General features: G+C 36.1%; 1 protein-coding gene across 2 annotated transcripts in view; it reads right to left on the bottom strand.

Moving 5' to 3' along the window:
• LOC102498884 (DExD/H-box helicase 60) overlaps positions 1–13,217 on the bottom strand; it is a 61,002-nt gene that overhangs the window by 33,826 nt on the left and 13,959 nt on the right. Inside the window, exons 2-8 of one of the 2 annotated variants that reach the window (XM_027766790.1) lie at positions 12,909–13,024; positions 11,311–11,453; positions 11,102–11,211; positions 5,244–5,348; positions 4,008–4,136; positions 2,843–2,967; positions 703–861 (exon numbers count right to left, since the gene is read on the bottom strand). In XM_027766790.1, the coding sequence (XP_027622591.1) occupies positions 703–861; positions 2,843–2,967; positions 4,008–4,136; positions 5,244–5,348; positions 11,102–11,211; positions 11,311–11,453; positions 12,909–12,970 (833 nt within the window). In that variant the 5' untranslated portion in view covers positions 12,971–13,024. The remainder of the gene's footprint in view (positions 1–702; positions 862–2,842; positions 2,968–4,007; positions 4,137–5,243; positions 5,349–11,101; positions 11,212–11,310; positions 11,454–12,908; positions 13,025–13,217) is intronic. The other variant, XM_027766789.1, reaches the window with a different exon arrangement.

Here is a 13,217-nt window from a genome sequence, read left to right on the forward strand (position 1 = left end):
CACAATATAAAAATTCAAGCATGAAACTGGTATTCCAATTCATTCTCAGGCTCATTCCATGGTCACACTGGAACAGTATTGGGGGTATAGCAACAAATATGATCCTTTGCAAGCGTGACCCAGATGGGAAGTTTTCACATTTTCTGTCTGAAGACCTCCCTATGGACTCCAAGCATGTGTGTGCCCATCCTCTGGGGCTGGCTGAGGACAGAGGGCAGATCGCAGCATCTGTACCCTGCTGGAGACATGCACTGTCTCTCCTCTCTACATCTATCTCTCTAAGGGAGAAATAAATAGACTTTTTTTAAAATAGTGAAAGAATATTAGTGATCCATCTTTGTTGTAACTCCAGACAATGTGTATAAACTATGCTTAAGCCTTCTGAGGGCACACTGAGAGTCAGAGTTCACATATTTGTCAAAAATGGGTTTATTTTGAAGAGTGATTATGTCAGATGACATCATCTAGCCACACTGCTGGGTTGTGGTTTTATCTCTCCCAAGTCATTAATAAGACTGATGTATGCAACTAAAGAAATAGAAGATTATGGCCACTTATTTTTATCCCATTCTCCCACCCAAATTTACTCAATTTGCAAATAAAGTGCCAGCAATAACTAGAACTTCTTTGTAGAGCTCCCTACCCAGGACTCATGAAGTATTTTGACTCTTTGGGCACCAATTTCTTTCGTTAAATACTTACATTATCTTTTGTTTCTCTATGGATTTTTTAACTTTTCGAAGTTTGTTAGCCATGATCTGAGCTTCTTTATCAGCTTTGGGAGGCCTTTTTTCCTCCTGTTTTTCCTCCAGAAAATGACATGCACTTCTAGCACTGTTTTCTACAGATCTTAATTTAAATCTGAAAACAAATGAAAAGAATGCTTGCCATGAATATTTCAGTAGCAAGCTATATTTCCTTTTGATGCCAAGTTGAAATAGAAGTTAGCACAATGGTAAAGTAAAGATTAAGAAAGTGACAAACTATGTCACGGGGTGAGACATTTTGTATACCAGACAATAAAAGAAGAATAAGAGAAGCTTATATTTACTAATGTTAGACCCTATTTTAAGTGGTTTAAATATAGTAACTCAATGTATTGGTTTGTCGGAAAAGTCATGACACATTTTGGCATAGAAAAACAGAAAAAAAAAAAATACATCACAACTTTTCTGACAACCTAATAGTACTCATGAAAATTCTAAAAGAGAGGAGCTATTATTATTCCTATTTTCTATTTTTTAGATGAAAAAAAGAAGATAATAATGAGATGAAGTGACCTGTCCATGAGCCAACAGTTTGTATGTGTCAAGATCTAGCCTCCAAGCCTACGTCCTTGACTGTGACATTATGTTGTTTCTCTTTTAATACTAATGACATTTACTGAGGTCCAAGCCCATATTACCTTGTCAAATGATGACATTTTCACCATAGTACTTCCCTTTTTAGAAATCCAGATCCCTTAAAAATAATTTGGTCTATTAAATCTCGCCACAGATCTATTAGGATGAATGTGCTTTCCAGACTGGACCTTAGTCAATAATACTTTCTAGCACTGTATGGAGTACTTCCATAACTTATTTTATGTATCCCCCCCCCATCCTATGTATTGTTATTTTTAACATTTCATTTTGTAAATGAGGAAACTATGGCACAAAGTCATTAAGCAGTTGTCCCAAAGTGACAATGCTAATAGGTGACGGGGTCCAAGCCTGGATGTGGCCATGAAGTACGTACCCTTGAGCATACACTGATATTACGCCAAACAGAAAACATGCTCCACACATTTCTTGTTCAGAGATGGGATTATATAAGGATGCCAAATACACCACTATTTGAAAATACCCTATCTTAGGGATACAGCTCGAACCATAATTAACCCTCAGATCTCTCACTAATCTGGGCTACTTAGTACTAAATCAAAGTGAGGTAAGAGCCAAGAGTCCCAGTAAATTTTGTAGAGAACCCAAAATTCCATAGTAACAAACTTAAAGTCACCTCTTCCAGTAGAATTAAACCTTTAATGTTTTTGTAAAATAATGTACTGTTTAAATATCTTAAGCATGTTAAGGCATTCAGAACCCACCACCCCAAAATATGGTATATGGCTTATTTTGAGTTCAAGGCACTTGAAAAAACGGCAGGTATGGATCACTCTCTTTGCTCTTAAAAGTGGGAGATTATTGACCATTTGAAAGATGTTCACCCTATATCAGAAGAAAAATAACTTTCTTAATATCAAGTACAGAAAGTTGAGACCAAGAGAAGCCTGTACAAACAGACCTTTTTTGAACTAAATAACTCTTTTCTTTCTGGTCACATCACCTAGTTATTTATCCTAGCACAGACCTTTTGCTATGTCATGTTTTCACAATGTATTACTTTTTGTACAATACAATATGTGTGCTCATCTCTAACTGCATCTTTAGGACTTCATTTTTTCATGAAGACTCCTGTACCACAGAAAAATTACATTAAATAAATTTGTATGTTTTTCTCCTGTTGATCTGCCAATTTAATTCTTAAGTCCAGAGGAGGCAAAACTTTACCTCTTATTACGTCAGGATTTTTCAGTTGGACTTACAAATTAAGCTTAAATTAAATAAACAAAAAACAAAGCAGTAATATAAAGGTCATTTGTAATAGTACGAGTAGAAATATTTTATAAGAATTGAATTGAGAGATATATTTTTAAATAAAATGTATGATTTCATATAAATATGTACCAAAAATGGCAGTTAATATGACACTAAAACAGTAAAGTTTGTATAACTCTCTGCACATTAAAGGAATAAGTCTGATATAAATTATAAGCAAAAACACATTACATTAAGTAACTTACAAAAAAAAGATTGCAGGTAACTTCCCCATTTTCTGTAGCTTTTCAACCAGAAGTGGAAATATATATAACATGTTTTCTGGACTAAAACCTAAATCAGGACTAAGATTCTCCAGTACATTTTTGACCTGCAGCAGTGAATAAAAAAATTATTTGCATTAAGTTCTACATTACAAATAAATTCCTAACTTTTGGCTAAAATATTTTTATAGTTTCCTAACCTATGTTTCTGTGATACTTTCAAATAGTCCTATTAAAGTACATTATAAAACTATCTAAAGAGCCATCAAAGAAATATATAAATCAATATTCTAGAGAACAATAATTTGGCCACACACACACACACACACACACATACACAAAAATGAAACTTAACATGCTATTATTAAAGGGAAAACAAATCAGTCAGGAAAGAAAGATTATTCAGTTAGTGATGCTGATCCCACTATGTCAGGAAAAATGAAATGAATTAGTTTCTCTCCATCTCATACAGAAAAATTATTTCCAAATACAGTTCCAATGACAAAATAATTAGAAGAAAATATAAATTAATTAAATTATGTTTCTGAATGGTAGAAAATTAAGTATAATGGTAAAAAATTATATGATCAAATCTCATATACGTTTCTCCTAAAAAATCAGAAACCTTAATCTGTGACAATAAAGCAAGCCTGATAATAAAAAAAACATCAACTTACTTAAAATGCTTAAATAATTTATAATTTATACGACTCCAGGTTAACATTTTAATACACAAATAGCTTCTACAACTTGAAATAAAAATCGTTAAGAGGAAAAAAATCCTTCTAAGATAAAAAAAAAGGAAAAATAAAACATTCTTTCTCAGATAGTACTACTGTGAGTTCAGTCTTTACCACCTAGGCATCAACAATACCATCCTATGGAAAAAGAATCCTTCATTCTCATCTGTTATAACATCTGGGAAGACCAGTAGCTTTTGCACATGTTTCAGGAGACACTGAAGATAAGACAATGACCAATTTCCTTTCTGTCTTTAATTCTATCTCAGAATTACTACACTTCATGTCAAATTATTTCCAAAATGAAAGTCAAAGATTAAAAAAAGATAAAATATTATTAACAGAATAATATAACCCAAGAAAACCAAAAAGAATATAGGGCACTTAGCCAAAACCATGAATATTACCTCCTCTTCATTGCCATTTTTGATCCAATTTCTTAATTCTTCCTTTAAACTCTCTTCATATTTTCTAGCATCCAACTTTTTGATGACTATTTTATTTTTAAGATGAATGGAGTTCTCTGGACACAGTTCCTTAAAGATAAATATCACAAAGTTGTATAAAATCATGCCCAAAACACTAAGTAACATGTTTAACTAACAGCATCACAAGTTTCTTGGGGTAGAAATGGTTAAATTTCTTTTCCCCTCCTCATAGCGTCTAATACATAAAGCTACTAGGATGGATGAATCCCTCAAAGGAAAGGATGCAGAGCAAAGCTAAGGAGATAGTCAAAACAGAGAGTAATAGTACATAGAGAAAGGACACACATTTAATAATAACAATAAAAAAAGAAGAATACATAAATCCAAGGTGTAAGAGATTAAAATATTCTAGGGAACCAGCAGTTAGCGTAATGGCTATGTCGCTGGACTCCCACGTAGTCGACCGCGGTTCGCGTCTCGGACCCGGTGGCTTAAATCTCACGCCGGGCGCGTGTGCGTGCGTGCCCAAGATCCCGAGAGGAGAATGGAGGAGAAGGGATTGCAGCGTGACCATCCCCTCTGGGGGGTGATTTCTCACTTTCTGTCTCTATGTCTCTCTCTGTCTGTCTGGCGAGCGCACGCGCCCTATAGCGAAAACCTCTCCAAAAAAAAAAAAAAAAGAGATTAAAATATTCTAGTATCCCAAAAATTAAAAAAAGACATACTTCCTGGAATTAAAACCAAACACAATTTAAAACCCATTAGAGCACAAAATGTGAGGGAAAAAAATGCATGAGAAAGGGCAATTGTATTTTTGACGGAGTCTACTAATAATTTTAAAAAATCACATGCAAGGTTAGCAGGTGGTAAAATAGTTAAGGCGCTGGATTCCCACATATCTGACTGTGGACCCAAAGACTTGAAAATCAGATCTGAGTCATATGCATATACGCCCAAAATCCTGAGAGATGAATGGAGGAAAAGGGATTGCAGCATGGCCATCCCCCTAAGGGGCAATTCCTCACTTTCTCTCTGTGTCTCTGTCTCTCCAGCAAGCGCACATGCCCTACAGTTAAAAAGCAAAAACAAAGCTCTCTCTCTCAAAACAACAACAACAAAAAAGATGCAAGTGATTAGAAAAGCTGAGAGTTTGTCTTTCTGAATAGCAACGTTCCTATACTCTAGAACAACATTAATTCCATGATTGTTGTTTACCTGGGCCCGAGGCCAGCTTTCCCACACTTGAAACATGGCATCATAAAGCTGGATGCTTTCTCGGGGTGAAAGTGTAAGATCAGAAGGGAATCCATACCTCTCAATCTGTGTTTAAAATAAAATAGAAATTTTTAATATTTTTTAATATTATCAAAGTCTTATCCTTTGCTTCATGGTCATTTTCATGAAATGAAAGACATTGAAAAGCTTTAATCTAAAATATACAAATACTGATAGGCTCCAAATGCTAACAAACTACTAACCTAAGTGTCTTTGAATTACTAAAACATTTTTTAAAATCCCAAAAGCTCACCAAAATCTCTTATATTCTTTCCTAAAACCTTTTTAATGGAGCTAATAATCTATGATCTGTATTTGTAATTCAAATCAGGAAACTGAGAAGCTGAATGACTTGTGGACTCAGTTTAGATAAGAAGGTATAACCTCTACCCTGTGACTGAAACCAAAATAGATTTAATTAGGAATATGATTATTTTTAAATGACCAAGCCAGGCTAAAGAGGGCAATTTTTTTTTTATTTTTATTTATTTATTTATTGCTTAAGTTCCAAGATAAGGACTGAGTCAACTTCAAGGCCAAGTCTCTTAGACTACCTTCAATACATGTTAAGAAATTTCTTTCATGGGCTACCAACTTAGGACTGGTTTAATTCTCCCAATATTCATGCCATTCTCTTTCTCCACAATCATTTTCAAGCGGAAGTTTAAAATTCCGTGGCTGGTCTCATGACCTAGTGGTTAAAAGAGGTGGATCCCATGTGGTTGGAATTCTGGCCCCCGTGGCTTGAGAAACATGCTGGGCACATGAGAAATAATGCCCTTTTTAAAGAAATCCCAGAGAACTCTTTCATTCTCTTTACACCATGTGAAAACACAGCAAGGAAGTGCCACCTATGAACCAAAAAGTGGATCCTCACCAGACACTTAAATCTGTTGGAAACTGGTCTTGAATTTCTCAGCCTGCAGAATTGGGGGTGGGGATGTCCATGCTACAATTCCTTCTCCTCCATTTTCTTCTTGGGATTCTGGGCATGCACACACATACATCCAGCATATTTTTCAAGCCATCGGGTACAAGACTCAAACCATGCATTCTGCCATGTGGGATCCAACCACCTTAATCACCATGCCTCCATCCAGCCCTATGTTTGATTATAAAGATAGCCAGTTTATGGTATTTTTGTTATAGGAGTCTGCTGGATGGACTAAGATAATATTCTTTTTTTTTTTTAAAGAGTGGGGAAGAGGGGAGTATTTAAAGTATCCTATTAAATAGGATTCTTTGACATTTCTTATTGGCAATATTAAGTCTCAGGCTAATGACTCTTAAACAAATTTCCTCAAAACAATTAGACACCAGGGAGCTTGTTTTAGTAAACTACTAACAGGCTATGAAACTGAAGTTTGAAATCTCTAGGCAAAAGGGTCTACTCCAAACATAACATAGTTGAAAAAAATATGGAAGTGCCATTTGGAAGTGGAAAGTGCAAGAGAGTTTGAATTAGAAGATGTGATTCTAATTCTGTCATAAAATGCTAGTTCCTCATTCATAATACAGGAATTGAAATATCTGCACTTTCACCTTACAAACTTTGATGAGATTAAACAAAATTATTAGAGCAAACATATTTCCATATTTTCAGCTTAAGCTTTTACAATTGTAAGATATAAATATATGAATGTAACTACCCTCCATATCTCTCAGTTTGAGCATTAAAAGCAAGCTAAATGAAAAGGACTCCATTTTGCCAAAATACTAACTGAATATATTTGGAGTATTAGCATTTTGTCATTTACTAATTATTACTGGATGGTACCAGCAGGTGGTGTGGTGGTTAAAGCATTGCAGTCTCACATGGCTGACTGAGGTTCAAGTCCTGGACCTAGAGACTTGTTTTTTTAATTTCTCTCTCTCTCTGTTTCTCTCTGCTGAGCACATGTGCCCTATAGCAAAATTTAAAAATAATAATAATAAATAAAATTAAATAAATAATTCTTTAAAAAATTATTATTGGAAAATGCTCTCTTATTCTGCCTAACTAAAATAGAAAATAATAACTATATATACATAGATATATTAAATCAGGCTTAGTAAAATGCCTGCCAAATAATTAATGCCTCAGTTATCAATGCAATTGATTAATCATCAACTTATAGGTCTTAATTTTTTTAATCTTTTTAACAATTCTATGTCAAAAATCTGGGACCTGAACTCAGTTGTTCTCCACTACATAGTAACAAATATACAGCTAAACTCTATCCAGCCTAGGCAGAGAAGTAAATGTGATGGATTTATACCATCCTTTATTCATAAACACAACAATATTACACCATGATGCAATTTTTACAAACTTCATTGTCACTAATGCCACAGGTGATGATAAACATTGATCCACGCTAAGCAAAGAGAGGCTGCAGTTCTTTCAAGGACTTCCTGGGACTGGCATCTCTCCAGGAGTCAGCAGCTGTGCCTGTGTGGCACGATAATTGGTGGCAAAGGCCAAAGAACTGTGCTCTTAGCCAGAAAGAAACCCTATATGGATTGAAGGCAACTCCTCGCTGCAGTGGGATTGATTAAGGTCAGCTCATTGTTCTGTCCCACTTCATCCCACCTGAAGTCATTTTTAGGATATAGCTACAGAGGAGAGGACCAAGGTGGATGGCTCTTCTCTTTGTATTACCACATGTGGGGTTTTTTTTGCCATATTAATTCAAAATGTACTACACAGGATTAGGAATTTATTTACTCATTTTAAAGATCTATTTTTTTATCACTCCTACTTGTAGAGATACCCTTTATAAGCCCATATTATACACACAGCTGCCAAAACAAATTTAGTAATGTCCAAACCTTTATATTCATCTTGCTTGCTCGTCACAAAAGTCCAGAGTGCTAAAAAGACTCACACATCACCATGACCTTTACAAATGTCATATGGGGTCAGAGAACACTGTAGCAGTTCTATTGCTTTCCAGTTACTCCATTAATAGCTACTGAAAATAGAGGAAGGCACTTGGACCAGAATGACAATTTCAGCAAGGACTCCAAACCACTGTACTCACTACAGCTTAAAGATAACCTGCCTTGAACCATGCTGCATAGAATAAATTTTTTAAATACTATGCTATATTAAACATGGCAGGTAATGATGCATCTGTTACATAATCCTAGAACATCAAAAAGATGGGGAGAGGGGGATAAGGGAGAGGGAGGAAGGAAAGAAGAAAGGGAAGAAGAAAAAGAAAGAAAAAAGAAAGGCAAGGAAGAGGATAAAAAAGAGAGAGAGAAAGGAGTCTTAATATTTATGTGTGAGTTATCATCTATATTCTAGACTGAAGGGTTTAATTTATATCACATGAATTTTGTAATAGTTTACTTTTATTTATAGTTTGCATTGGGCCATTCCCACACAAGAAAGAAGCTTCTATAATAAAATTCTATTAGAAAATTACCATCTTTCAGATCTATTCAGTTGCTTTTAGAAGTCATTACATCATAGCCCAAAAGCTATAAAGGGATTCTCACTCATATAGGTATTTGTTCAACAGATGATTCAGAATAATGTGGTGAGGGGTCAGCAGGTGGCAGAGTGGTTAAGGCTCTGGGAGACTCCCACATGGCCAACTGTGGTTCAATTCTGCAGATCCAGTGGTTGGAAAATCACTCTAGGCACCTATGTGTGCATACCAAAATTATTGAGAAGAGAATGGAGAAATAGGTATTGTGGCATGTCCATCCCCCATGGAGGTTATCTGTAACTTTCCCTCTCTCTGTGTCTGTCTTTGGCCAGCACATACCCTAGGGGGGAGGGGAAGAAAATCTTTAAAAAAAAAAAAAAGAGCTACAGAATAATGTGGTGAGAGAAACTGCTCTAGGATCAACCTGCCTGAGGTTGCATCCTGGCCTCCTGGCCCCACCATTTAGTTAGTGTTACAACATTGAGTAAGTTAAGTTTTCCATGCTTCGCTTTGCTCATCTTTCTTTTTTTTTAAAATAGTTATTTATTTAATTTTATTTGTTATCATTTAATTTGACAAGAGAAGGAGAGAGAGAGAGAAAATAAGAGAGCTGTCAAGTCCAAGACTTGAACCTTCGTTGGCCATGTGGGAGTCCACCACCAGCCGCCTGCTGGCCCCTCACTTTTAAAATGGCAATAATAAGACATCCACCATAAGATTCTCATGCTGGTTAAGAGGTGAAATATAATACAAAATGCTGGATTTGGTTTGGCTGTCCTTACTTAACATGTGTTAGTAAGCACCTGGTATACCTATAGCAGTCATCAAGCACTAGGACATCAGCTTTGTCTTCAAAGAGTTGTTCTAGTAAGATAAACGCAACATTGAGGCCAGCAAGTGGCGTGGTGGTTATAGGCACAGGACTCCCACATGGCCAACTGCAGTTCAAGTCCTGGACCTGGTGAGTTGCTTTCTCACTTTCCCTCTCTTACTCTGTCTCTCTCTGCTCAAACTGGAAAATAATGATAATAATAATAATAAAATTAAATAAAATAATTCTTAAAAAAGATAAAGGAAACATTTATGTAAACAGCTTTAGCAGGCAGCCGACAATAACTGATGCCAGTAAGAAACACAGATAAGGTGAGATGGAGAGATTATATCCAGCTGAAAAGTCACAAAAGGCTACAGAGAAGGTTTCATATTAGAAGAGTAATGAAAGGTGAACAGACTCTGGATAATAGGCATTTGGCATCTGGGTGAAATATTCCAAAATGGTGCATAGCATGAGAGCTTGCAGGTAAGATACACCCAGTGGATGGAAGGAAAGGACACTGGCGTCAGATCATCGAAGATCTTGGTTGTCAAGTTAAGGAGCTATGAAGTTAGTCCTTTGCTAAGGAAAGCTACTCAAGACCTGTAAATGTCAGAATTGTGCTTAAGGAGGCTTAACAAGACAGAAATAAGAATATATTTAACTTTTCAGGTTTGGGAAGAAAGACAAACTATTGACTGATTAACAGAGACAAGGAGAGCTTAAATGAATCATTCATGAGAACAGGATGAGAAAAGAAGAGAAATATGCAAGAAATTAAGGAATTAAAAATAAATAAAGGAATCAGCAGTTAGCATAATGGCTGTCACTGAAATCCCATGTAGTCAACAGCGGTTCAAGCCACGGACCCAGTGGCTTAAATTCACGCCAGGCACGTGTGTGTGCGTGCCCAAGATCCCGAGAGGAAAATGGAGAAGGGACTGTGGTGTGGCCATCCCCGCTGGGGGGTGATTTCTCGCTTTCTGTCTGTCTCTCCCTATAGCAAAAACCTCTAAGAGAAAAAGAATTTTTTTCCTACTCACATCCCAAAGCCTCATTTTAAATCATTTTAAGGCCTCCACCTCATTAGGTTCTACCAAAAAAAACTACCAAAAAAAAAAAAAAAAAAACCCACATTGTAATTGTTATGTTAGTGAGAAGTTTCTTTTCCTTGTTTGATCTAATTCATAGTGATCAGATTCTCATATGTACAGTGATTGTGATTGTCCACATTATATTGTACCTGCATGGAGAGAAGAATTAGTGTCAGACAGGTAGACAGACTCAATACTGAGAAGGAAGAAAATGGGCAACAAAAATAACCAAGAGTAAATAAAATGAACAAAACATTCAAAATCCAAATTATAGTGGTTTGTAAGCTTCATGGGGCTAAAGACCTTTGAAGAACCCATGAAAACCAGGAAGAACATTATTGCTATTATTTAAATTCATGGTAAAATATCTGTGGTAAAATATCCATTCTGTAATGACAAGCATCAACAAGGTGGCTTCTCAGTTATGGTATTTATACTACTCAGAACAAACACGGGTAATGCATTACTTACGTGATCTGTGGTTAAGGCAGCGCAAGGGTGGAAATGATCAAAACAAATGTCATCGTGTTTCACTGAACACACGTGCTTCTCCAAATCATTGTACCGCTCTCCATAGAGCACTAAAAATGAAGAGCATGAATTTCCGAATCAATGGAAACATAATGACCAGAATCACTTTCAACTAAAAGATAAAATGGATAGAAACATATCAAGCATACCAAGTCTCACTTTATATGACTGTTTTGTTGTCACACTGTCCTTGGAGGAATTGGCACAGCAGCCATCCTTTCTTTTGGAAGCAATACTTTTTGCAATTCTACTGTCCTCTTGTTTCCAGTACTGTTTCACTGATTTTAGCCACCTTCAAAAAATAAACGTACAGTGTATTCATGCTGGAAAAATTCAGGTTGTATGAGGTAATGATAAATAGTTATGGAATGTAAAAAAATAATAATAAAATAAGGAAGAAAAAAATAAACATACATATTATTTGGGCAGGATATGAAACTATCGAGTTATTACGAAAGTCATGCACACTTTTGCATAAAAAAATACGTTGTGACTTTCCTGATAACTTCATGTTTCCTATAAAATTAGACCATCTAAGTAAAGAAAATTTCCTGTGCCTTAACAATTGTACTCAGAAGAATAGACTCTGGATCCTGATCGCCTTACTACTACCTGTGGCTTTTGGCTGAATCACTTGATCTTTCTGTGCTTGGCTTTCCATATTTTAAAATGAAAATAATAATAATTTTCACATTAGAAATACTATTAAAGTTTAATAGTAGTAATGGAAATAATAGTAAATCATAAAAGTTGCTGGGTATTTTAAATAAATTAGTATCTACAAAGCATTTAGAATCGCATCTGACACATAGAAGGAATTATCAGGGTCTTTGCTATAATTGTTATTAGTGGGCAAAAAAACAAGCCCAATGACAAATGATACGTGTTTTTCATCTAATAAAGGTTTGCTATCTTTTTTTGTGAGAAAGCATCCCCCGAGGGCATGGTCATCTCACAATCCTTTCTCTTCTATCACCTTTCAGGATTTGGGGCATGCATGCACACACAGCCAGAGTGGTTGTCTTTTTCCCCACAATTGAGTCAGGACTCAACCATGCAGTTGGTCACATGGAATCCAACCACCATGACTACCAGGCTACTGGCTGGCCCTGTTGCTACCATTTTAAACATCTCCAGGACAGGAATAATTATCAAGACCATGATCATCATGGTCTAATGCTGAGTGTGCCACTATATCATTTTATTTTATTTCATTTATTTTTAAGTGTCTTCATCTTCTTATTCCATGAGAAAGAGAGAGAGAGAAAGGAAGAGACAGGTAGTCTCAACCGTGTCTCTTTGTTGCAATCCAGCCTCAGCAGCCTGAATTCCAGACACACAGACATGCCCAAGGTTGTAAACCCGGGATCTTCCCATGTGAGTCAGGTTGAATTGCTGACACACCACCGCCTTATCCATCATTTTATTATTTTATTTTTTAGTAAAGGCAAAAATATTTTAAAAAATAAACCCACAAATATATCACTTCTGATTAACCATTTTTGAGATACGAACAGAAATTTTCTACTCAGTTGCCTATCTGACTAGGAAAGTCCTTGCTTTTCCTTTACAGAAGATGGCTTTGCGTAGCATCTGCCAGGAGGTGTTGGAGAGACAACTGGAAATCCAGAGCTAAGCTATTCAATACACAGGAGAGTTATGAAACTCTTCAGAAGTTACATAAGAAGTATGAAATTCAAACATTTAAAACAGATAGCATTCTGTCCAAACTGGAACTAAAGCCTACTCAGTGAGATGTTCTGGGTTACTTATGGTAGCTGAAAGAGCCAAAAAGGGACATCGGATCATGACAAGCAGATGCTCCCAAACTTCTGCTCCAATTTCTCCTCCAAGACAATGAACCTATAAAGAAAGAAAATTCTCAGTTGAGAAGGTGATTCAACAATAGCAAATAAAAGGCCAGCAGGTGGTGTGGTGGTTAAGGTGCTGGACGCCTACATGGTCAACCACTGTTCGATTCCCAGATTCTGTGACTTGAAACTCATGCCAGATGCATATACGTGCATGCACAAAATTCCAGAAGAAGGGATTCGGG

This window comes from Tupaia chinensis, unplaced genomic scaffold (assembly GCF_000334495.1).
Source record: "Tupaia chinensis unplaced genomic scaffold, TupChi_1.0 Scaffold143687_1, whole genome shotgun sequence".
Lineage (NCBI taxonomy): Eukaryota > Metazoa > Chordata > Mammalia > Scandentia > Tupaiidae > Tupaia > Tupaia belangeri.